The following is a 24102-nucleotide window of genomic DNA, read 5'->3' on the forward strand; positions in this document are numbered from 1 at the left end:
TCTCTGCCTTAACGACACCGTTGGTCCATTCTGGCACGAGTTTTAAAATAGCACGCGGATTCCCCTTGCTTGTGATTGCGACTGACTATTACGACGTGTTTTCCATTCATAAATAGGGAAGCACTTGCTGCGTGAGCGGCCATCTTGACTATGTAGTCAATAGAGCTCCTTTTATTTTCATCGTCTAAACCATAAACTATCGTTCGAATCTTCGAGAATGGGTAAATAATTAGTTAGACGGAAATATTTCGAATGCATTGAGGTATTTTTCTAAATAAAATGTACTTGAAAGTATATGTGGTTTCTCTATCGATTAATGTCGTTTCAGTACGCAGTGCACAGCTGATCAGTGGTCTTAGCGGACGGTCGCCGCTTGTTCGTGCTTTAAAATATTGAAAAACGACAGAAAAGTTACTGTTATCCTCGTGTCTATACGGTGGCAATTGAAATTTCACTTTGCAGCAAATGAATAAAATCGCGACGTTTACCAAGTGTCTTTATCGAGTGCTGGAAGTGAGCTGTTAACTGATTCCTCGTTCGTTGGACGTTTCCAATGGTTGCCGTCCGGTGAGTTTCAAGCTTACGATTTCAAACCGGATTGTACGTTGAGATGGTACGATTGAAATTCAAATAGACTGTGACAAATTCTTGGGTTATGCAAAAGTTTTCGATATTGGCACTGTAGAAAGGGTAAAATGAACGGAAACGAAGAGGGAAGTACAGTTGAATTTCTAATTGCATTTACTTCACGCGATACGAAATATATTTACGTGCGAACGTGTTGGAAACTACGATAATACGTTAACGACAGATTTCTATCGATAGATACTGCCGTCGACAGATAAGTAGACGATAGATGGAACAGCGAAATACTTCTCTGTTAACCGCTTTCTATCTTTATCGCGGATTTCTACGTGATTTTCAAGGCGCTGATTTTCAAATCGTGTTACAGTAATGTAGTAATTTTTATACTTTGCCCGACATATATCAGTTGATATCGGTGGTCTAACGTCAATCTTCTTATCGACCGATGTAACATGCATCTCGTTAACTGTTTTTCATCAGACTGCTATTTCTATATATTATCGCGGTTCTTCTATTTACGTACAGTCAGTGTCCTGTGAATCAAAGTTTCCCGTGAAGAACTGATCTTTCTTTATCTCGTATTCAAAGAAGGAAATGTCGTTGCTCCTTTCGGCAAGCTATTGGTATTTTCAAAAGCGAAGGATCTTTATAGTTTTATTTTTTTGAAGCGTGTGATAGACACAAGAGGAACCAGGGTCAATCGGTGCTACGAATTCTAAACTTCGTCGACGACTTTAGCTGCTCCGACGTGCCTCTCGATTTAAAAACTACGCTAATCGGTTGGAAAGTGTTGTTTCGAGCGGCCATTACGACAGTAAACACCGTATGTGTGTATTTTATTTTTATTCGTAAATATGTACCCTAGGGATAATAAACTTTTGGCCAATACTTTGTCCAACGATTTACTATGTACTTCGAGTTATGTAACTGTTCGTTAATTACCGTCGATCTTTTCTAATTCGATAGGATTTCTCGATGTTAGTTGTCCGATAACTGTGCGGATCATCGAGGCGTTCCAACCGAGAGGTCTACATTCAAATTTTTTGGCACATGCGGAAACAGAATTTAAAGGTCAACGATATTTATAATAGCGTGAAAAAGCTGTTTAGAGAATTAACGACGAACTTTGTTATGTGTTGTTATGACGTGTGAATTATCGAAATCGTAAAGAGAGCTGGCGTCATATCGAGCACATACGCGTGTACAGTGTACGCTGTTAAAGTCACGTTCGTACTGCCGACGACTATCGCGCGTCTCTGTCCGTGTCGTCGCTTCTACCTTGACGAATAGTAAATATATAATAATCGGTGATTGATCTGTGAGACGAATTACCGTGACGAATGATGTGGCAGTCGTCGACCAGTCTTTACTCCTTTAGTCGAAAGGTTTGCACAGTGACGAACGCTGACTGACGTTTCTCTACGCGAAAAATGTGTAACATTATTTTCAGGATAGCGTATATTTTTGCCTGGAGGCGTAACTTATCGTAGCTCTGCTTAACGTTAGCGTCGCGTCCCCGTCAATTATTATTCTTGGTTCCTTATTTTTGTCTGCCACTAGGCTCGACGCGTTTTTCTTCTTTTTTCCTTGCTGTAGTTTCACTTGGCCATGATATTGGGCCGCGGTTTCATGCAGTTTTGAAATATTGCGCGTAAAACGGCGAGTTATCGCCGGTGCCGAGTAGTTTGCATCTGCTGTTGGCGCGAGTGGAAACGTAAATAATTATACCAGCGGAGGAGATGTACCGGCTCTTCTTCTTGCGAACAATATCAATTATCGCTGTTGTTCTATCGTTAGAGATTCGTCGCGTTTTCTTAACGTACTTGCTAACTACTACTAACGTAACGTACGTAGACGCATTACTTCCGGCCGATGGGTGCGCGGCTTTACGAAGCAACAGGTGTCGACCGAATTTAAACGGAATAATTTTCTATATTTCGTATAATAGTTTAACATTATCGTGTTGGAATGTAATTTTTCTTTTCTCGAAACGTTTAGATCACATGGTGTATGACATTCGGTCGCAGACAGAAGCTTTTTATTAATTCACATGTATATTACGGTTATAGGAGGAAGAGGAATCGTTTGGCAGAGTGACGTTCGAGCAAAGTTGTTGGAAGGTTTTCGAACCATGGCGAAACTAGGATGAAAGAATCGGACGGTCGAAAGAGTAATAATAAAGAGTTGAAAATTACTGGAAATGCGTGAAAATTGCCGTGGAATTTACTTTTGCCCGTATTGCCAGGAGTAGACGAAAACGGCCACGCTGTGTCTCCTGGGTATTTCATGACACAAATATCTTCCCGGCATGTTGGAATTCCGCTTTTCCTTTTTCGCCTGTCCCGACGAACGGCGTTCTCGCCGTCGCCCCCTCCCCCTCCCCCTCCTCCTCGGCCCGCTCTTAAAATCCCGTCTGTGTCACCGATAGAAACATGCTGCGTGTCTGGTGCAATTAAAAGATGCTGCTCCTTTGCTGTCAGACCGAGGGGAAAGTATATTGGGTCCGCTGGCGATAAGCGACAAGACCGCGAAACCGTCGTATCCATATCCATCGGATCGAGTCTAACCGAGTAGTCGCTAATAGCAGCAAGTAGTAAGTAAAGTATCGGTGGTCGAAGAGAATCGCGCGTGTCTCTCTTATTTTGTCGCTTGTTTCGCAGGATTCCGTTTGGCAGAGGGAAGCGAGTTCGCCAGAGATTTGCACAATCCACGGCGGAACAAATTCGATTCGCTGTTACGTTTCCGCATCGAGTACCTGCCCACACACACACACGTTTATTTGCATTTTCGTCATTTGTGTGTCGAACGGCCGACACCGTTTGGCAGGCACTGCCAGTAGGACCAGTAAAAACTGCCTGTGACAGATTCAGACGGATACAGAGTGGCGCGAAAGTAACTTTGCAACTCTAAGTTTACAACTCTAAGTTTATACCGTCGAAACGGAAATACACTAGGTAAAAGAACGATAAAAGACTATTGCTATTTTGTAACGTCGACGTGCGAATGGAATATTTCATTGCGAATATATTTGCTTTTAGTTGCATCGGACGTTTTGTATGACGTTGCGTGCTTCGATCTCGTTGACGAGGAACGCGTCGGATCGTGAGATTTTAAAGCGGTTTAGTTCGTCGTCTCATCCGGGACACGGTCGGCAAAAGACGCGTGCGTGAGCGTTAGAAAGTAGCGGCGTTTAAAAGAAGACACGCCGGTTAGGGCGAACGCTCTCTGACCAGTGGCCCGAACGCAGGGCTACGTGCCAATAAACAGTTTTCCCTCTGATTGATGCCTCACTCACCTGACACACCGGGGCCTGCCAGGTGCGAGGCGACGGAAGAAAGAGAGCCGAATTATTAATTCTATCTAGCACTTTATTCTCTCCCATGGCCCGGTGCCAAGTGCGAATTGCACGCGTACAGCTTCTAACCTCTTAGTTTCTTCCGATCGACCGAACGACCCTGTGCTCGCCTCTCTCTTTCTCTCTCTCTCTCTCTCTCTCTCTGCTCCCCCTTCCTCTCTACTCTTTTTTTCGATTTTTGTGGATTTTCGACTATCCGGATCTAAACCCGAACGCATCTAGACGTAAAAATGAACAGGAGTTGCTGCGAATCGGACGGTACGTCGATTTCTAAAGTCTCACGATTCTAACCGTGACTCGTAAACGATCGTCGAATTTCGATGCGAATAGAGCATGTCGTCCATGTTTAAATATCGTCTTTTCATATCGTTTTCTTTTTTCTCTTCTCTCGTCTTTCTCCCATACTCGGGCATACAAGTGTCGTAACTGTTGTTGGTTTATACGAGAAGGGAGTCGACGGTAGAATCGAAATTGCTAGGAAGTGAATTTTTCCAACTGTCTACTTTGCTTGGGAACTGTGATAAAAGTTGCAAGTTTCTCGATACGACGATACGACGATACGACGATACGACGATACGACGATACGACGATACGACGATACGACGATACGATGCAAGGAGGATTGCAGGAGCATAGGCGCATGCGTATACGCGTGGGAGCGTGGCACGCGCAGTGCCGGCTAATTATGTGGCACTCCTACGTGCCACGCGGCACAGGTGTCCACCGTTTCTCTATTCGCTGCCAATTCCCTAACGTAACGGGTGTATCGAAGTTATCGAGCCATGAAACGTTGCGGAGACGCGGCAAGTGGAACGTTAGACACACCGCAAACATCGCACGAACCTGGTGTCTCCGTCCAACTCTAGATTTATTAAAAAATCGGCGACGAACGTAGTTGTGAAAGAATCGAAATCGGATTGCGCCGTGTTATACGATACGATAGCGTAGATGGAAAGCGAAGCAGAAAGTAAAAAAAGTCTAGAAAAATGATAAGATTTCCATGGAACATCGGGTAGGCAGCTATAGACAAATTCATGCGATTTTCGTTTCTCTTGAAAAATGGGTCAAACAGTCGCAGGTTTAAATAAAGAACGTGGTGTCGTGTCGTGTCGTGTCGTGTCGTGTCGTGTCGTGTCGTGTCGTGTCGTGTCGCGTCGCGTCGCGTCGCGTCGCGTCGTGTCGCGTCGTGTCGCGTCGCGTCGCGGAAAGCGGAGACGCTCTCGTACGTTTCTTCCTTTTGCCGCGGTAAAAAGTAGGTGGTCGTGGTGGCCGAGAGGCACGTTGCGAGCGTGGTCGAAACGATGAAAAATAACGACACGATGCAATGATTTAACGGTCGTCCCGTTAGCAGGAAGATTAGCAAAGATGGGAGGAGTGGCGTTCACTGGTCGAAGTTTGGTGTGACCTTCGTTATAATTAAGAGGCCGTAACGCACGATCGCGCGATATTTCAGTGCGTCTGTAACAAGCGAAACGATTTGCCCCACGGCAGGTTCCACGGTCTTTTCCTTTTCATTTTCTCACGACTTTGTCTTCATTAATCGCATCCCCGTCCGCTCATCCGTGGTTGAATAATTTGAAACACTTTCGCGCACCGACACGAAACTGCACGAAACGTCGTATTTGGAGGCCATCCAAATCGTTTATCCACTAAACTACAAAATTTCGACCATCTTGCCGAATTCCTGCTTCTCTCGCTCTCGTTCCGTTCGTCTGCAACACCTCGTGCTCTTTCGGTACTCGCAATCAGACACCGAGAACCGATAACCAACGTCGTTCCGCAGAAAATACGCTGTTCTCATCTTCGCATCTCGCGCTCTGTCTCCATCGACTGACAGCAACGACGATAGTTTATCAGCCGTGGGCGTATTTGTTCTTTCGACCAATCATATTCGATCAAAGGATGGTGTAACGAGAGACCCTGGCACCCACAGGTAGGCCTGCCAGGAGGATGGGGGCCCACGATGGGGGAGTGCCATTGCTCTAACATCGCTATCATGCAGCTGTTCCATGAGCTGAAGCAGCAGTTCCCTGCGCTCCCTGATCACGTCGTTTCCCAGTGCATCGCCCAGGTATAGGTGCTCTTTGTCCGCCAGATATTCTGCTCCTATGCTGGTCTCTCGGAAAATTCGATCTACAGTGCAGTAACGAAGAGAGTTTGGTAAGACACGGCGTCGTTGGCTGGCACCGCTGTGAAACCACCACGCTGGATCGAGTTTTCCGAGATGGGCTCCTTGAGTGTGCACACGGTGTGCCGCGTAAACCACTTTACGGAGATTTGTTCTTATCGCTCGTCCGTCATGGCTAAAACGATCGTCGCAATAACGACTAACCATTCGCGTACACCACGAGTATACCATAATCTCTGGCATTGCAAATTAACGGCACAGAATTTCTCTCCTCTCTCTCTCTCTCTCTCTCTCTCTCTCTCTCTCTCTCTCTCTCTCTCTCTCATTGCACGAGCGTGGAACCTGTGTGTATAGACGTCCTTTGTGTTGGCCATTTGGTTTTCTTTACTTTTTCTTTTTCCTGTCTTTTATTCCTTTCTTTTTTTTCCTTTCTGATTGCGCATTCGGAACATGTCCCTTAATCAGCAAAGATTGACCGCACTATAACAATAATATAACGTTTTGTATCCGCGTTGGGATTTCTGGGTTTTTCCCAGTCACCGCAACAATCATCGTCTTTCCAATTGCGGTGCTCTGCTCTCCTTAGTTCAAACGTTGTCGACAATGTCGAAACCAAGTTTTATCGCTCTTCTTTCTCTTTCTTTTCCTTTTTTTCCCCTTTTTTTTGTTTGGCGCCATTTTTGCGTACCTTTGCTCGATCGAAAATATCTAATCGTTGTTTTCTAACTCGTATCAGTATTTACGACAGCGCGTATTTTGTAGCCTGTATAACGCAATATCTGCTTGAAAGGTGAAAAGCCAGGGGAACCTGATACGTGATTTCGACGTGTCTCGAAAGATGAAAATGCACTAGATAAGTGCAAGCGATGACTAAGGAGCCAGTGACATACGTTACGTGCCAGTGACATACAGAGGTTTTCAACGTTTTGTCAGTACGAATAGACTAGAAAGTCCCAGAATTTCACGCTATCCGGCAAAGTACGAAGGATAGGCGGGCGAAAGGCTGGCACTGTTTAACCTTTTGCGGTCTATCGTTCTCGCGCCAGCAAACTCCGCTTACGACCATCTGTACCACGGAATTGAAAAGCAGATGCAAATCCGTCCTTCGTACCTGGGTAACCCAATCGGACCGCAAACGGTTAACTCCTCCTAATCGACTCCTGTCTAATCGACGAATCTGCCAGCAACGTGTAACATCGTACGTTAGGATCCGGCAGAGGCAAGACAATTTTCCAGTCGAGAAGCAAAAAAAAAAAAAAAAAAAAAACCGAGAAAAGAAATAGAAACAAAAGGAAAAAGAGAAAAAGAAAGATAACATTTTGAAACGCCCTGCCAGCGGGCTCGCTCGCGATGACCGGAAATCGGCTGACCCAAGGTGCATCTGTGCGTTGCAGAATAGCCACGATCGGGAGACATGCGCGAGAAGCCTTCGTGCCACTCAAGAGTCACGTCAGTCTCCGGGCGCGTTCCCACCGGCGGCACTTTGCGCCATCCTCCAGCAGCAGCAGCAGCAACAGCAGCAACAGCAACAGCAGCAACATCATCAACATCATCAACGAGCGAACCATCTGGCCACGCAGCAGCAACGTTTCTGCACGATGAGCCAGTTGCAACGCGCCAGCAACAGCACGAACAACAATACGCGACCACACAGACCAGCCTCGCTGGACATTGGTATGGCACGGCGCTGTCCCGTTAGCTGCACACGAGCAGCCGCGATATCAGCCTCGTCGCCGATAGCTGCCGACTCAGCCAGCACCCCTTCTTCAGCGCCTGCCGTCTGCACGACCGCGTCGCGCGGTTTCTTCGACGATTGCACCGGACCGAGCGACGCGAACTGCCTTAACAAAGTGCAGAACGCGGGAAACGAGCCAGCCGGATTCGAGCTGAACGTGAACGTTGCCTGCAGCCCTGCTGGCAATCGCGGTACGCATCTACCTGAGGTTTCGTTGGCCGAGCGACGGGGCAAGTCGAAACGAACGATCGGAATAACGTAATATCACGTAGAAGGATAGGCGCTTCACGGTGAATAGCGGCGGATACTCGTGATGTATTTTCAGTTCCTTATCTTCGATACGACAAAGTAGCAACAAGCATGTACTTGTACGTATGAGAGTATGCATACAGGAAGCAATAATCGCTTCTCGTAGATTCGCTGACGGTAGATCGCAACGTTGTCGCAAAGTGTACGTAGTCTGCGCCGATATCGTCTCTGGATTGCAGCAGTTTCGCGCCTATTATTCGCGCCGACTTTGCTATATTCGGAGAAGAGTTAAACGGGTTCGTTTGCGGGTGCAGCGATGCCAGCAAAATTCAATTTTGATCGTAACGAGCGTAACGCGACGCCGTGGCTCTGTGCGACGGAGATTTGCCTGTTTGCCTGTTAGTCGAACGAAAACGTTTAACCCTTGGTTACGGTGGTTGGTTACGGTACCGTCGACTTCTTTTCATTTTGCACGTCGTACCGTCGATCGCCTGATTTATTCCACCTTCGCTCGTTACTTACTCTTAACGGAACACCCATTTTTCTTTTTTATTTCCACCGACGACCGTTTAGACTTTCGAACGGTGCCTACGATCGCTGGTGCCTGTAAACGAAGCGATCTGCTGCTCGACCCACGGACTCATTACGCCGAGCCGTTACTCAACGTGGAGAACACGGGCCCGCAGATCGATCACACTCGAAGCTACACCTCGGTTAGTCTGACGCTGAGGCCGCCATCCTCGGAACCGCAGCCTCCGATCGACATCAGATCTCAGGGCTCGAGCCTGACTTACTCGAGCTCCTCCCTGGATCCCCGGGGCTTTCAAAGCCGTCTTCAGATCAGCATCGGCGCGGGAGCCGTTGGCGGTGTGGCGGCTGCGAGAATCAGACCTCCGATGGGCCCTATCAGACCCAACAGCTTGATACCGCCGGTACAAACCGGTCCTCAGAGACCACCAGGTCTGTATTTCTGTATTTCTGTATTTCTCTATTTCTCTATTTCTCTATTTCTGTATTTCTGTATTTCTCTATTTCTGTATTTCTCTATTTCTCTATTTCTCTATTTCTCTATTTCTCTATTTCTCTATTTCTGTATTTCTCCATTTCTCTATTTCTGTATTTCTCCATTTCTCTATTTCTCTATTTCTGTATTTCTCCATTTCTGTATTTCTGTATTTCTCTATGCTTTCAACTGTTTCACATCTGTCGTACGTGCAACTGTCGCCTGAGTTTTCAGACTGTGCAACAATTGTGACCTTGGCTCGAGGCGAACGATCAGAGAGATCGGATCGTCTGACTAAAGTGTGAAAGTTGCAGGTCTTCCAGCAGGACCACCTAGTCAGTTACCGAGGCCCACGACGACAATGAGCGCCCCAACCACACCTTCTGTACCATCCACGACAAACATCGCCCCCTCCATTAGCCTTCCGACAACACCGTCAGGACCGACCACGACCTCGCCGCCCTCCAGTCCCATTGGCGAACGAATACCGGCCAATTCCGATCAGAACCGATCGCCGTTGAATCAAGGTGAAGTCCGCCGCCGTGGCTACGTTTCTCGCCGAGCCTTGAAAATAACCTTTCAGCCCGGTTATTTTTATTTTTCGCCATATACGTACTCGCTACCGATACCATAAAGGCGGCTCTCGCTTTGTTTTCCCAATTCTCGTATTATAGGAATCGCGTACACGTATATTTACCTGCGAAAACCACTCCGTCGCACATGCTACGCCCACGCATGTAACACTGAGAACGATATTTACGCATTCCTGACCCCACGCTCCGTCTATACATAGCCACGCTTGCGGTTACTCTACGCGGACCACCTGATCCGCTATTCCCTCTCACGAGCAGCCTCGCCTCCATGTTGACGCGTTTCCCGAACGCTACGATTCGCATCTCGTCTTTACCATTTGATCGTTCGCACGCGGTGAAATAATATGTCGACAGGGATCGAGTCGAGTCGACCTAATTTGTACCGATGCATCTCGTGCTTGGTTAACAACGGTCGTATAACCGTACATTTGTTAAACTACTCGAGAATCCACTAACAAACTTCTTAAATCGAACAACTTCTATTCCATCTGCCGATTACATCTGTTTATCTCTTATCCGATACGATCAATTAATTACTCGATTGTTGGAACGCAGTGGCGGAGCATCAAAGGGAATTGGTCGCCGAGCAGTTAGCAAGAAAAGATAGACTCGCCAGGGAATTGAGAGCCGAGAAAGGACGACTCGAAGCTATGAAGAAAGAATTGCAGTCCCTCACGAGGCCCTTTGATTCTTCGATGCCTCCTCAGGTATGCCCTGTGTCGGCCATTCACTCGTTTAACGTGCCATTATAACGTGCCCAACGTAAATAAAATCACGTTATCTAACGACCAATTTGCAGGAACTGAAAAAAAAATTGAGGAGCGAGATCTATCAGCTACAAGTTGAATGCGACAGACTTGCGGATGAGGTAGATCAGTGGTCTGACCCAAGAGGTAATAATTTTATTGCTGGTAAACGATTTCCCCTCCTCGCTCTTCCTCGCTCTTCCTCGCACGAAATTCTCTTCTTTCGTTCGTTTTCACAGTACCTTTGGGCGAAACGAACGAAAAGTTTTATCAGCGTATTTACACGGGTCAGCCCCTACCATCGAGATCTGTCAGCGCCGACCCACCGCCTCTGCCGAGTCAGCCACCCGCCTGGCAACCGGAACCGAGCGGTAACAACGTTGATAGAGAGGAACGAGACGGACCTTCTTGGGTCTGTAGAATGTGCACCTTCGACAATCATCCATTGATGAATAAATGCGAACAGTGCGACATGCCGAGGCTGTTGGATCACGGAAACACAGGTACGACTTCTGGAAAATCGATAGACGACCTTACGGCCTCGTTAACACGCTTGAACATCGATTCGTCACCTCCGCCGCCGCCTCCAGCACCTCTGGGAAAATAAAATCCAGTACCTTAACAGCATGTCCCTTTTTTGCTATGACATTTTTGTCAATTGACGAATTTCTTTCGAACAATGATATTTTGCGAAATACCGGATACGTACGGTCCTCTGTACTTCGCCCCCCTGTGATCGAATGTCTTACAAGAGGTGGCGTTTCTTATTGTAAAATATTTGCTCGTGAGCGAGAAAATTGTTTTACGACCACCGCAAGCATTGATGCGACATCAATAAAACATGACTATCCGACGCACTCAAACGTAACGCATGGACATCGTGTGCTATCCTCTTCCTTCTTTTTTTTTCTTTTTTTTTTTTAAATAAACTCAATTGAATTAAAAATTCGAATTGATCTTAACCAAAGGCATGTTTAATTTAGCATATGTTACAGTGTCATTTTTCCCTAATTATTAATAGTTTAATCTGTTTAATCGTTTCGACGGGTCGGTAACCGTAAATTGGTAAGTAACTAATATCATTAAACGTTAAGTAAAATTGTGTTGCGAGAAATAGATTATCCGTAGATAAATACCAGTCATAAATGTATAATGTACGATTTGTAGGCGAAACTCAAGATATTCATATACGAGTTACACATCATCACAACTTCTCTCCGAGCCGTGAGTATATTTCCCTTCGTTTTTATCTTTCTCGGATGCGATTTCTACTACGAGACTAAAGATATCAGACTGTGTGTGATATAAAAAATGTATGCTTCTTTTCAGGGATAGTGCATAGTTGGGTGGTATGATGTGAACTGCGTTAGAAACGTGAAAACTGTATATAAAATCATTATTTAAGTTAAATAAAAAGTAGCAGCCAACAGATCGGGAAAGGAGAACCACAAAATTTAAATAACTCGATTGACTTTAATTTTTCGTTTATTCGAGAGATCAGTGTATAACTCGATTTTTGATAACAATGGATTCAGGTGTAAGATTGGAATACAACGTACCGCAAAATGTACCATTCTCACTTCTGATTACTAAATAATCAACGACTTATCGGTAGTCTGACTTCTATTTGTATGAGTTTTGAAATACTATTTAAAATACAAGATATTTGTAGTAAGTCCTTTAGCATGATATTCACTTATTATATAGCTGTACCCCGTTCCAAGTTTAGCTTCGTTTCGCGCGTATATTCCCCATAGAACCTCTCTAATTTCTGGTTGAATTTAGCATTGCGTTCGTTTATGTAATCGATATCAGCGTCGTCATTGTGCATTCTTCTTCTACTATACCTCTCTCTCTTCGCGATCCTGAAAACAGAGACACGCGGAGAATGACGATGCACCGACGATGCAATAAACATTAGGCTGCTAAATACTAACTGTTTCTCCAAGTCTTCCACCATTTTGTCAACAGCTTCTTTCTTATCTTCGTGAAGACCGTGTAATATAGTGTTTCTATCGCCGTAGAAGGCCGGGCCTAATTTTTCTTTAGCCTCGTCATACGAATCCATGTTTGGTTTGATATTTTTTACCAGCCTGTTGTATTGCCGAATAGCTGCTTGTTCGTAGTCCGAGAAACCTGGATCTGGATTCTTTCTGTTTTTTTTCTTTCTTGCTATACGTTCTGCCTCTGTCGCATCGATGTGAAGTAATTTCGTTCTCTCGTAGTCTTCTCCCTATAAAACGCACCATACGTATAAATTTGATCGACACACCCTATAACGTACACCCTGTAAAAATTGTTTTTTTTTATAGATTACCTTCTCTTGAGCAGCTTTTCTCGCAGCTTCGTCCTGTACGATCCATTCGGCTTGCCTTTTACGCGATTCCCAGTTCGAAGGAAGCTTGCTCCTTTTATCTTCCTCTATAACTTCTTTGTGATTTTGTTGTCTGGCCTCGTTCTACGAAATCAACATTCCGTAAGAAACGGTTACATTCGAAAACAAGGAGGAGACAAATTGAAATTACAGGTTAAGGTGGAATTACTCTGTTCTTTTACCGACCCTTTTCACGTGCAGTTCCCGCAAGCGTTTCATTCTCTCGGCATGTTTCTCCGCCAATGATTTCTCATTGTTCGCATTCTCGTTATCCATCCTGAGCCTCGATATCAACTCCGATAATTGCCAACGAGTAATTCGGTGTCGATCGCGCTCGTCGAAAGGTTAGAACGCAGTTTGGTGGTGCGACGTTACCGACACGTGGGTCGTGCCCCGTGTAATACGTGTATACCGAAAGCCGCGACAGATGTCAGTAAGCTACGATTCGTCGACGAAAAAGGCGAACTCCGTTTGCCCGACTTCTGTGGGTGGTGGATCGATTGAAATTGATCTGCTCTGTGGAGCGAGCGGAGAGAGAGAGCAATAAACGGATCCTGTGGTTCAATCGTAGGAGCGCGGTGATACCGTGGTGACAGGCATCGAGGGAGAAGTCAGGTGATTTTTCGTCCGCCGGTAGAAGGTTTTGAGAGGCGGTACCGGTCGATCACAACTTGTCGTCGAGTTAGCAGCACTTGTGAAGGTTCGCGTTTGCGCGAACCCCGACGGTGAAACGTGACGCAGAATTGTACGCTGGCGGCGGTTGGGCCGCAGAAGAAAGTTGGCGCTCTGCGGGGCTTTTGGGGATTACCCGCGAAGCGCGGTCACAGGGTGCCGCGAAAGCTCTCCTTGAGGCGATCACGACAAGGATAGAAGAGACACGCACGCGGCTCCTCACTCGCCACTCACGACATTCTCCCGGACAAATTAATTCTCCCTATACCGTTATGGAGACCCTCGAATCTAGTCGCGTCTGCCGCCTTTGCGGCAAGCAATCCGGTATCTCGATTAATATTTTTGACAAGAATGAGAACCACGTGAAGAAAATCAACGCCATTCTCCCGATCATGGTACGTGTCATATCACTCTTCTCCCTTCTACATTCGTATCGTTTCGTTATGAATTTCACGTGTACCGTGTAAGTATGTATGTACTTGGCTGCTCTTTCCTGACATCATTCACGCCCCCTCCTAAACCACCTTTTTGCCACAAAATCTATTATCAAAACGCAACGATGTTTCCTTTTAATAAAAATTCATTCGTGTACCAGATCCGCGTATTTTTGCACGTATCTTTGTAACTGGTTGGATCACGTTTACCAAAAGTTGAAACTTTTCCGTAAATAGGTTTATTGGTTGTATTTATGATACTAAAAGTGAGGTTATTGTTACTTCGCGCCAATGAGCCTCATAAACACTTTTAACGTATTGCATAACTTTAAATCGTAATCGTTTCTTTTAACTCGTTATTATCGATAAAATCGCGAGTTTAAAGCGAACTATTTCCAAGTAGAATTTCTCTTAGATATGGAAAATAGGGAATATTCCGTCGTGGAAACGAACATTGCTTTAGAGTTTCGTCTCTATTAGCTTCTGCTGTTAGTTAGAAGAGTACGTGATAATTTAAGAGAATTAAATATAATATATATTTAGAACTTTGTATAAATACATGTAACTCGTATTCCAACGATATTAACGGGAATATTATTGTGTAAATAGGAAGAAAGATACCGTACACGCGTTGTTGGGATCGAAATATTGTTTTATTATATAACCTGTTTTCTTTTTTTCAATAGAAAACGCAACTAATCACATTTAAAAACGTTGTCTTGCGTTTCGTTCCAACAATGTTACGCAGTTTGTTTGCCATTTTTACTTCGTGCAAAACGTTTTTATGTGTGGAACGTGGATCCCTTGAATTTCTCGCCCTTTAACTTCCTCCGCGTATTTGTAGAGCACGTGTAGTGTGTCCCCACCTCGTATCCTATAAGCGACCACGTGAACTTAACAAACACTGGCATTCGCATCGGCTGTGTATCCTGCAGGTGCACGAAATGGACCTGTTGCCGAAGCACATGTGTCATCGGTGCAGTTACAAGCTAGAGGAGTTTCACAAATTCTACATGGACTGTCTGAAGACAGACGCGGGTTTGAAGAATCAGTTATCATGGATGCGAAAGGAGGACTCGAAGGAGAGTGTCGGTGTGCCGATGGTGCACATAGAGAACATCAAGATCAAAGTAGAGCCACCGGATTACGACCTGTACGACGATAACGACTACATAAATTCGATGAGTTCGGTAACTTATCCGGTGAACAGTGTCCGATCCGATAATATTCCAGATCCTATAACGTATACTTCGTACGCACGTTGCGGTTGTTACTGTGATAAAGCGGACCAAAGTAATCAAACTGTACCTACGAACTATGGCAACGAAATATCGAGATGTAGTGGAATAAACGCCATGAGGCAGGACAACGATGGCCGCGCTAACGTATCGCCAGCTGTCCAGCAGGGGAATTTGTCGGCGCATCGAGCACTCAAGGAGCGATCGGATTTAGTTAAGCTTGTCAACGAGGTTAAAGATTCGCGAAGAACTACTTTTTCGAATTTCAGCCCATCGACGGATAAATCTAGTAGCGGGAAGAAAGAAACTTCGAAAGACGCGATAGTTCGTAATTTGAGGCCTAGAAAACGTTCTGTAGATTACGCGGGAATTAGGAAAAAGCTTTCCACTTGCTCGTCATTGAACAATGAGAATGGGTCGACGATCGTGGAGACAAAATTCGACGTGTCGCAGATTAAGATAGAGAAATTCGATTTCGAAGGACGCGTCTTAAGACCGAGAAAAGGGACCATTGATTATAGAGAACCAATACGGAAATATTCTAGATCCGCGAATAAGAACCAAAGATCGCAAAGTGATCAACATGGAGCGGATAAGACGAAAGTTCGGAATATTGCCAGCAAATTAAAATTACCGTTGAAAAAGATGCCGAAACAAATGCGAAACAAAGTAAAGTCAGATATAAAGACGGAACAGCTGTCAGATCTCGAGGATCTGGTACTGGACGGATCGGTATCGGCCGCTATGTTATCCCTAACCGATGAGATTGATGCACTGCCTAACAGTTACAATGTAAACGTACGAAACGATAGAGTTAATTGCGATGTACGAGTAAACCGTGCGCAGCATACCGATAATTTTAGTATAGCAAATTGGAACCCATTGCGAAATCTATCCAAGGATAAATTCAAGTCGGGGAAAGTCGGTTTGCATCGGATCGGAGGGATAAATTATTCGACGAGATATTTGAGAAGTCAAGACGTTTGTCTGAGAAATGGTAAGATACGAAAAGCCGATAGCACGAATGTGTCGATTAAGAAATTGCGAAGAAGTTTTCGAAATTTTATGCACAGAAATAAAACATCTGGTAAAGCTTTAATGAAGGCAATCGGAGGTAGTGTCACAAGCAAAATGTCCGCCGCGATGAAAGTGCTAGATATCAAGCACTACTGCGACGAATGTAACACGAGTTTCGCTAACAAAGAATTATTCAAACTGCACGTGTGCTATGGACATTGATCATTTTACGAAATCGCCGGTAACGTGACATCGCGTAAATTTTTATTTTTTAAGCCTTGAGCAGTCAGTCGCGTTACTTGTATTCGTACCAATACGGCCATGATTACATAGATTTTGTTGATAATTAATCATACATACATACATACATACAAAGTATATGCATACCTTTTTTTTTTAATCTTCTAGGGAAGAACATGTACCTATGAAATTATTTTGAGCACACGCTATTGATACGTTAATATTGTAATACTATTTTTATGAGCGAAAATGTATACAGTATAAATAATGGTCGATTGTTGATAGGGGAAAAGGTAATGTAAGGCAATGTTGCGATGTACGCTTAAGAATTTATGTAGATAAAGGATTCACGGATCGCCTTCGTATTTTAAAATAAGATGATATATTATGTGTATATATGTATATCTTTTCATATAGAATATTATCATATATGATCGATATTTCATATAGAATATATATATATATATATACACACACACACACACACATATATATTTTAACAGATATTAGATATTCATATACACGAAATTGTGATATATAGTTGAAAAGATGTTAGGTTTGTATTCATCTTGTATGTAATTAACTCATCTCTTTTTTTATTTCACGTCTTGCTCTTATAGTGTAATAAATGCCAGTTTTCGTAATCGTTAACATCGATCGAACGAATATGTACGAACGAACATAAACGAATATGTTATTTGCGTTACGATCGACAACGTGATACTGTTGGTACTGTTATGAAGAACGATGATTGTTGGATTTGCGCGGAATAATCGTGGATAATGTTTAACGCTTTCTACATTAAAAATGTTATTAAACTTTGATTCTATTATTCATTGTTATTGGATATTAAATGCACTCGTCACCCCTTTGTACAGAATTCTTTATTAAATAAGAACTGTTCTCTACAACTGTCTAACAATTTTAACGATTAAAAAGTTGCAATCGTTGCACAACAATAAAAAAGAAATAAATTCTAAATAGAGAGCAGTAAAACGTATTTTCCTATTAATTGCTACCCTGTTATCTCCTTTAACTATTTATTTCATTGTATAATCGTTGCATATTTATCCTCTCTCTCTCTCTCTCTTTTTGACGTTTTGAAATTTAAAAAGTACTTTACGTTATTGGATAGGTGAGGTCGCTGCGAGACGACCATCGAGCGAGTTAAAATTATCAAACAAACAAAAAGTACGCCAAGTGTCAAACGACTTCGAAAAGATGATTTATTATTTGGATTACATTCTTCAGAGGTGTTATTAGTGAAAAATCCGAATGTCTTCGAACCCTCAAAAGTCCCCTCGTTATGAGGATGTAAGTGTTTAGAATACTTCTCTGTAGTTATGTTAACCTATTTTACTTTCCAAAAGACGTTTTACGGTTTAGTCGTTTTTGGACGATTTATCAGTAAATTCGTGCCAGTTAATGTAATATATTCAAACTAAGAGATTGAAATACGTCAAGTTTTGTGTCTACTTGCATTAATTAAGATCGTATGCATTTTTAATTCATCAACAGTTGATCTCGACCGAAGATGATACTCTGGGTACGTCCATTAGCCTTAGCGTAGGTGAAAATTCAATTAGAATAAAGGAAAAACCCAAGGTGGTTGTTAAAAGATCAGAGCCGGAAGATAAGCACGAAGAGGAGAAATGGTGGTTGAAGAAGCCAGATACTTGGCTGGATATTTCTCGTGCTGTTCCAATAGATGTGAAAACGAAGCAATCTCCATCCCCTTCACCGGATGTTAGTTCCTCGATGAAAGAATTTCTTGAAAAGGAGAAGATGTGCAAGGTAATTACGGTTATCGTATCGATCGTAGAATACATATTTAAGTAATCAATAGGATGTATTTATCTATAATTTGTTCCTTTATTCTGCATAGGCTATGCATAAGAGCGAAGTCGAGACGAAAGACAGGGATGATACTTTGTGCGACATTCTGGCTTCTGCTGCATTCGATAAATATCCCTCTGATTTTGAAAGTAAGTAAGAATTTTTGTACAAGTTTCTTGGCGCAGCTGAATTAGAATTTTCTTTGTTTCGTGCAGATGCAACCGACGAGGATATAGGTAGTATTTTAGAAGAAATGAGTAAGATAGCTGGGGCTCTTAGTCCTAATTCAGCTACGGATCGTTCAAAGTCTCGCCAAAACTCTGCCAAAAATCCTACAGAGGAGGAGAAATCGGTGGAAGAACTATTAGAGGAGGCTGAGAAACTCGTGAGAAAAAATAGTAATAGTCTATCTAAAAGCGGATCAAAATCTGATACTTTAGTACCTGAGAATATTCCGGAAGATATAGAAAGCTTTAGCAGGGTTAGACAATTAGAAGCTGATATATTTCAACTAATAGAGGAGGAGGTGCACAAAGAGACTGAGAAAATCAAAAAGAGTCCAAAGAATGAAAAGAAGAGAGACGGTAGTCCTGGATTTGAGGTTATATACGAAAATTTGAATGGTCTGAAAGCTCCGAAATCTTTAGAACTTCAGAGAAGAAAATTTGAGGAGCAGAAAGTAGAGGTGTCGAGCAGTTCTGATCTAGACGATCCTATCGAAAGACATTCCAAGTCGGAAGAATTAAAAAGTACAAGAAAACTGGAGTCGGATAAGGATAACTTGCAAAAAGAAATAACGGATGTAGATAAGGATTTTTTTGAAGATTTGCTGAGAAAGTCGAAGGAAAAAGCGGAGGGTGGTGGTATGTCGGGTAGTTCGAGTTTTGGACAGGAAGATTTTTCCCATTTTTTGAAACTCTTGCAAGGACAGTCTAATAAAAAGGAACAAGAATCAAAGCAGTGCAATTCAAAGCCTACAGACGGAAAATTATGTATTTTGGATGGGGAAACCACGAATGACAAAAGTCCTGAATTTCCCGAGAAGGAAATTTCCGATATATTGGAGAAGGAACTACCTCGGACAAATGAAATTATCGGAACGGACACGAGCGACCATAGTGGTGAACAAAAACAATCTGAGAACGTTAGTAATAGCGGTAAGAATGAATGTGAGGAAGTATCTGAGAGAACGGATCAAGTATCTCCTAGAAACGTAGCTGTGACAAAGGACGATAAAAAAGTGTTGAATTCTAAGGAAGAACTATATACCGTTGATCTGACACCGAGATTAGAATTATTCGCGGATGCAATCCCGAAGTTATTAGCCGAAAAGTCGACGGAAGATACAACGCAACAAAGCAAAGAACCCACAGACGAATCAAAAGCAGCCGTATATAAAACGATCTCAAGTTCCGAGATTAAATTTAACGTTAATGTTCCAAGTTGTGAACGTAGCAGTGTAGAACGCAAAGCCACTCATCCGTTTAGCGCGTCGAGTAATAAAACGCAAAAGAAAGAATTAAAGTTTTCCAAGTGTAAGAGTTACGACCAGATTTGTAAGCCATTGTCATTTAGAAGTTCTGTAGAAAATCTAAGAGCAAGCAAACCTTCGGATGCAGCGAAGAAACCTAGCAACACCTTGATCAGACGATCGCCAACGTTGAAGCCAAAATTGCAGCCTACGGTTAAACCGATCACGAAAATTCCGCCCAAGACCAAGGCCATAACTTTAAAGCCAAAGAAAAATTCCGTTAAGACTGGTTCCAATCTCACTTTGTCTTCCACGTACAAATCGTACCAAGCTACTAAATCGCCGGACAGTCAGGCAAAGACGATGGCCGGCGGTGACACGAAGCAACATGTAACAAAAACAAATTGGGAATTATTATGTCGCGAAGAAAGGCATAAGAACGGTCTTTTGAAACAGCAGCTGGAGTCAGAAGCGAAAATGCACAAGAATCAAATGGACAGTATGCGCGTATCGTTCGAGGAAGAACTGTTCGCGTTAAAGAAGCAGAACATGGTTCTAAAGGCGAAGGTAGACGAGCTTTCGTTAAACGAGAAACGTTCAGAATCACAGCCAAAGAAAGACACGAAGATCATGCTTCTGGAAAAGGAACTGGAGAGGCAAGAGGATTTAATTCGGGCTTATGAAACGGAAAACAAAAAGTTGATGCAAGGTACGAAGGAAATGCAAGAAGAAATGAAACAGCTGCAAAAGCAAAAGAGTACAGCATTAGAATCTGGTAAGATACAGGAACTTGCGGATAGAGTTAAGGATCTCGAGGAAGAGACTGTGAAACTGAATCTCGAAGTCTCCGAGCTGCGAGATAAGAACGCAGACTACGCCTTGAAAAACGAAGATCTGATTCAACAGAATAGTCTTTTGAACGACGAATTGGAGATGTTTAAGGAACAGTTGAGAACGAAGAATGACTTTATCACGGATCGATTACAAGCAATGACCACGGCAGAGCTGCAACTGAAGAAGCAAGTGGAGGACTTGACGGTAAAACTAAGCTCTAAAACGGAACAATTACGAATAGCGAAGCAAGAGTTCGACAAGATGCAACAAAACGTTCTGCCGTTGGAGAAAGAATTGTTAGAATTAAGAGTGAAGGAAGGTAATTTGCTGGAGAAACTGCAAATATCTAAGAGTCATGTGGAACGTGAGAAACAGTTAACACAGAAACTGAAGGACCAAGTGATTCTCGATAGTAAAAAGATCACGGACTTGAACAGACAAGTTCGTGAAATGGAGAGGATACTTAAGAGGAAGAATCCTGATTCGGTATCTGCTCTAATATTGACCGCGAATTCTGAACAGGAGAAGGTCGGCGCCGAGAAGGTTAAGCTGTTAGAAGATAGGATCGCGAGCCTGGAAAATGAAATTAAAGCGAAAGATGATTTAGCCCAAGAGAAAATGGTGGAATTCCAGAGGAAGTTCTCGGATATGAGGGAGAAGTATACTAGTCAAGTAATGGAATTGGACGGCAAACTGTTGGAGGCTAACGCGAAGAATCGTAAGATATGCAATGATATGTTTACGCAGACTGCATCGAAACCTGTAGAGAACAAGAGTGTGGAGACTATTAGGAAGGAGGAGAGGGCAGGCTCGTTCGACAAGGAAGATGTAGGGAAGAAAGACATTGTAAAATCTTCTGCGAAAGCTAGTTTGAAATGTCAGAATTCTAAAGAGGACGCTTATCTGATGGCCACGATACGTGGATTGAAACTGGAACTCGCGAACAAAGACAAAACGATTTCGAGGCTGACGAAAGAATTGCAAGATTTACAAAAGACGAACGCAAGACTGCAGAAGGAGAGAGAGAAGTTGTTGAACGATAGGAGATCCGTGAAGACTATGAACTTTGAGAGGAATCGCGGCATGGTATCGTCGGATTCCAAGTTGCTGACTTTGCGGTGTATCGAAGGGAACGATCAGAATTCGAACGTCTACCAAAATGGCCACGTGTCTGACACAAACGCTCAACGATTGTCCGCTTCCGTACAAAAGCTTTACGATCCGATGCAGTACACCGAGAACGGAGATAGTAATCTGGTGAAGAGATTGGCCGATGAGAATGATATTCTGAAAGAGGAACTAAGCAAGATGAACAAGGATTTCATGGCTTTGAAGAACAAACGGCTTCACGATCTGAATCTCTTGCAAGAGGAACATGAACGCGAGATGGCCTCTTTGTTGAAGGAGTATAGCGTGAAATTCGGAGATTCTAAAGTGGTAAAGTTACAGGTTCGTAGTATTACGTGCAGTGTTTATTTCGCTTTCTCGTTTATTTATTAGTAGAGTGCGAATATTTGTCGGTGGAAGATTCGCCTACCAAACATTAGAGGCATGTTCGTCGTGTGTATTTTTTAGCTTGCGATAAATGCGTAAAAGTCCGTAGTCTACCCGTTAGATCAGCATGATAAAGCGTTTGCACGTAGTACTCTTGTCACCTTTCTGCGACCAATCTGATCGATAAAAGCTCTGTTTCTGTTAACAGGGCCAGATAAATACTCAAGTGGCTGTGATATCTCACTTGAAGCAGCAAATCGAGAAGCTTAGAGACTACAAGGAACAGGTGATTGTTCTGCAGGCTGAACGGCAGCATTTGGAGACTAAAGTGAAAACGTTGAATGAAAAAGTGAAGTACTTATCAACACCGGTATGTAATAAGAGATAGGCGTTGCACAGCATTCGTTTTATGCATCTCTTTGCAATCTAATCCCTCTGCACCCTCTGTTTCAGAGTACAGAACAGCTGCAGCTGTTGCAGGATAAGATAACGATTCTCCAACAACGACACGAAAGCCGCGAGATGACGTTGCAGAGTTTAGTGCGCGATTTGCTAAGAAATAGAACCCAGTGCAAAGACTGTAAAAACGAGAAGGGTAAAAATCGACAATTGTGCTATTTCCGACAAGAGCTTGACCATATTCTTGGAATGCTTCAAGAGATCGCCAATGTTCATTGATTCTAGATGAACTAGATTAGATACGCGCGTAAAGTGGTGCTGATGAAATATCGAGAAATCGACGGATTGCAATTTCTCGATTCGATATCGGGCATTGTGATAATTCGCATGTTCGTATCTGTACTGAAACGAATCATAGGTATCTGTTAGGAGAAGCTATCACGTTGTTAGGCACTTTATACATATGTGAGCGAAAGTACAGCCAAAAAGGTTTGGTCGGTGCTTTTTTTTATCGACCTTGCCAGGAACGCGACACGATCAGTTGTTCGTGATCGCGTCTGCAATATATTTAGTTATTCTTGCGTCACAAGATACGGATATTTAGTGAAATCATATCGATCCTGGGGAAGCTCGCGCGTAATGATCGACTGCGATCACTGCCAAAGTTAGAGGAAGGAAGGAAGGAAGGAAGGAAGGAAGGAAGGAAGGAAGGAAGGAAGAAAGAGAGACGGACAAATAACGAAGTTACAGTTTTATCGTAACTTCTCGTCGACGTTCCTTCTTGCCATTGTGCGTGTATTACGCATGGACAACGTCCACAGTCGGAGTAATAAAACTAATAGTGAAATATCAAATGAGAACATAGAGATATTTTGATCTATATTTACTAAAAGCAGACTTTTTATTTATCTAATAACGTAGGTAGTAACGATTGTCGAGGAAAGAAAAGAACCTGTGACTGCTTCCAATTGGGAACTAGCTTTAGCCTTCTACTTGTCGTCGTTCTGGAATTCCAATAGATAGACCATATAAACATAGGGGAAACGTCTTGGGAAAACAAGAGATCTCTTCCAAAGTCGCATAGAAGTTAATTTTTTACACGAGGCTTTTTCAGGATATGCCAAGCGTCGTATTGAATCGTTCGAATAATTGTATTTATTTCCTATTTATATTTACACTCGTTCTTCGCCATCAACGAATCCATCTATAATCGAGTCGTCCACTTGTATAGTACGTATATTTATATACACTTTAGAAATATTCATTAAACGTTTTAGCAATCACAGTTGACACTCTATGCTCTCGCGACTAACTAAGCACACGCATATCGCACAAATTCGACGTGTCCTAGACGTAACGATGTTAAACGACTTTGTTACAGGATGATCGTAGAATACAATTGTTTGCTTTTGTCTGTTTTGTACCTGTTTTTATCAAATTGTTATAATTACACTGAGTACTACGGTTACTTCTTCAAGACTGGATATTAATGTGAAATATAATGTGAAAATCACTGAATTTTTTTATAATTACTTCTAAGCCGTAATGTACAAACCATGAGATTATGACTTTAATAAATCACTTCTCTTCTCTTTGACTTTTCTCTACTTGATATTTTTACTTTTTAACTTAACATTTTGTGTAGTACGATGTATGCATGTGCTACTGTACGGTATGTGTGCGATGTGCGATGGGAGAG

The 24102-nt window shown here is 43.0% G+C and overlaps 4 protein-coding genes across 11 annotated transcripts; 3 read left to right on the forward strand and 1 right to left on the reverse strand.

Annotated features, from left to right (window-relative positions):
• Positions 1-328: 328 nt before the first annotated feature.
• LOC117207252 (TGF-beta-activated kinase 1 and MAP3K7-binding protein 2) lies at positions 329-12069 on the forward strand. 5 transcript variants are annotated; one of them, XR_004487490.1, is made up of 12 exons: positions 329-567; positions 1264-1408; positions 5874-6011; positions 7463-7994; positions 8626-9012; positions 9364-9582; positions 10204-10355; positions 10448-10541; positions 10634-10897; positions 11416-11459; positions 11562-11618; positions 11724-12069. XR_004487490.1 is itself a non-coding variant. In XM_033447271.1 (11 exons), exons 1-11 carry the CDS (start codon positions 554-556, stop codon positions 11747-11749), a joined length of 2028 nt encoding a protein of 675 aa, XP_033303162.1. In that variant the 5' UTR covers positions 329-553; the 3' UTR covers positions 11750-12069. The 5 variants fall into 5 exon arrangements, 4 of the variants coding, with proteins under 4 accessions (XP_033303162.1, XP_033303180.1, XP_033303173.1 ...); XM_033447271.1 differs by lacking the exon at positions 11416-11459; XM_033447289.1 differs by lacking the exon at positions 11416-11459 and having other exon boundaries at positions 11574-11618.
• On the reverse strand, positions 11862-13131 carry LOC117207311 (pre-mRNA-splicing factor Syf2). The gene is made up of 4 exons (XM_033447381.1): positions 12955-13131; positions 12712-12852; positions 12332-12627; positions 11862-12259 (listed from the first exon to the last, which is right to left on the reverse strand). The coding sequence occupies exons 1-4, from the start codon at positions 13042-13044 to the stop codon at positions 12094-12096; spliced, it is 693 nt and encodes a 230-aa protein (XP_033303272.1). The 5' UTR covers positions 13045-13131; the 3' UTR covers positions 11862-12093.
• Positions 13132-13168: 37 nt separating this feature from the next.
• LOC117207279 lies at positions 13169-16781 on the forward strand. 2 transcript variants are annotated; one of them, XM_033447329.1, is made up of 2 exons: positions 13169-13835; positions 14810-16781. In XM_033447329.1, exons 1-2 carry the CDS (start codon positions 13713-13715, stop codon positions 16349-16351), a joined length of 1665 nt encoding a protein of 554 aa, XP_033303220.1. In that variant the 5' UTR covers positions 13169-13712; the 3' UTR covers positions 16352-16781. The 2 variants fall into 2 exon arrangements, with proteins under 2 accessions (XP_033303220.1, XP_033303227.1); XM_033447336.1 differs by having other exon boundaries at positions 13695-13903.
• Positions 16782-17467: 686 nt separating this feature from the next.
• LOC117204131 (centrosomal protein of 162 kDa-like) lies at positions 17468-23995 on the forward strand. 3 transcript variants are annotated; one of them, XM_033441278.1, is made up of 6 exons: positions 17468-17683; positions 17888-18163; positions 18255-18354; positions 18421-21959; positions 22213-22353; positions 22458-23995. In XM_033441278.1, the coding sequence occupies exons 1-6, from the start codon at positions 17645-17647 to the stop codon at positions 22680-22682; spliced, it is 4320 nt and encodes a 1439-aa protein (XP_033297169.1). In that variant the 5' UTR covers positions 17468-17644; the 3' UTR covers positions 22683-23995. The 3 variants fall into 3 exon arrangements, with proteins under 3 accessions (XP_033297169.1, XP_033297161.1, XP_033297152.1); XM_033441270.1 differs by having other exon boundaries at positions 18421-21947; positions 22213-22374; XM_033441261.1 differs by having other exon boundaries at positions 17469-17683; positions 22213-22374.
• The last annotated feature ends 107 nt before the right edge of the window (positions 23996-24102 follow it).

The sequence above is a fragment of the Bombus bifarius genome, unplaced genomic scaffold (genome assembly GCF_011952205.1).
Source record: "Bombus bifarius isolate JDL3187 unplaced genomic scaffold, Bbif_JDL3187 scf7180000007966, whole genome shotgun sequence".
NCBI lineage: Eukaryota > Metazoa > Arthropoda > Insecta > Hymenoptera > Apidae > Bombus > Bombus bifarius.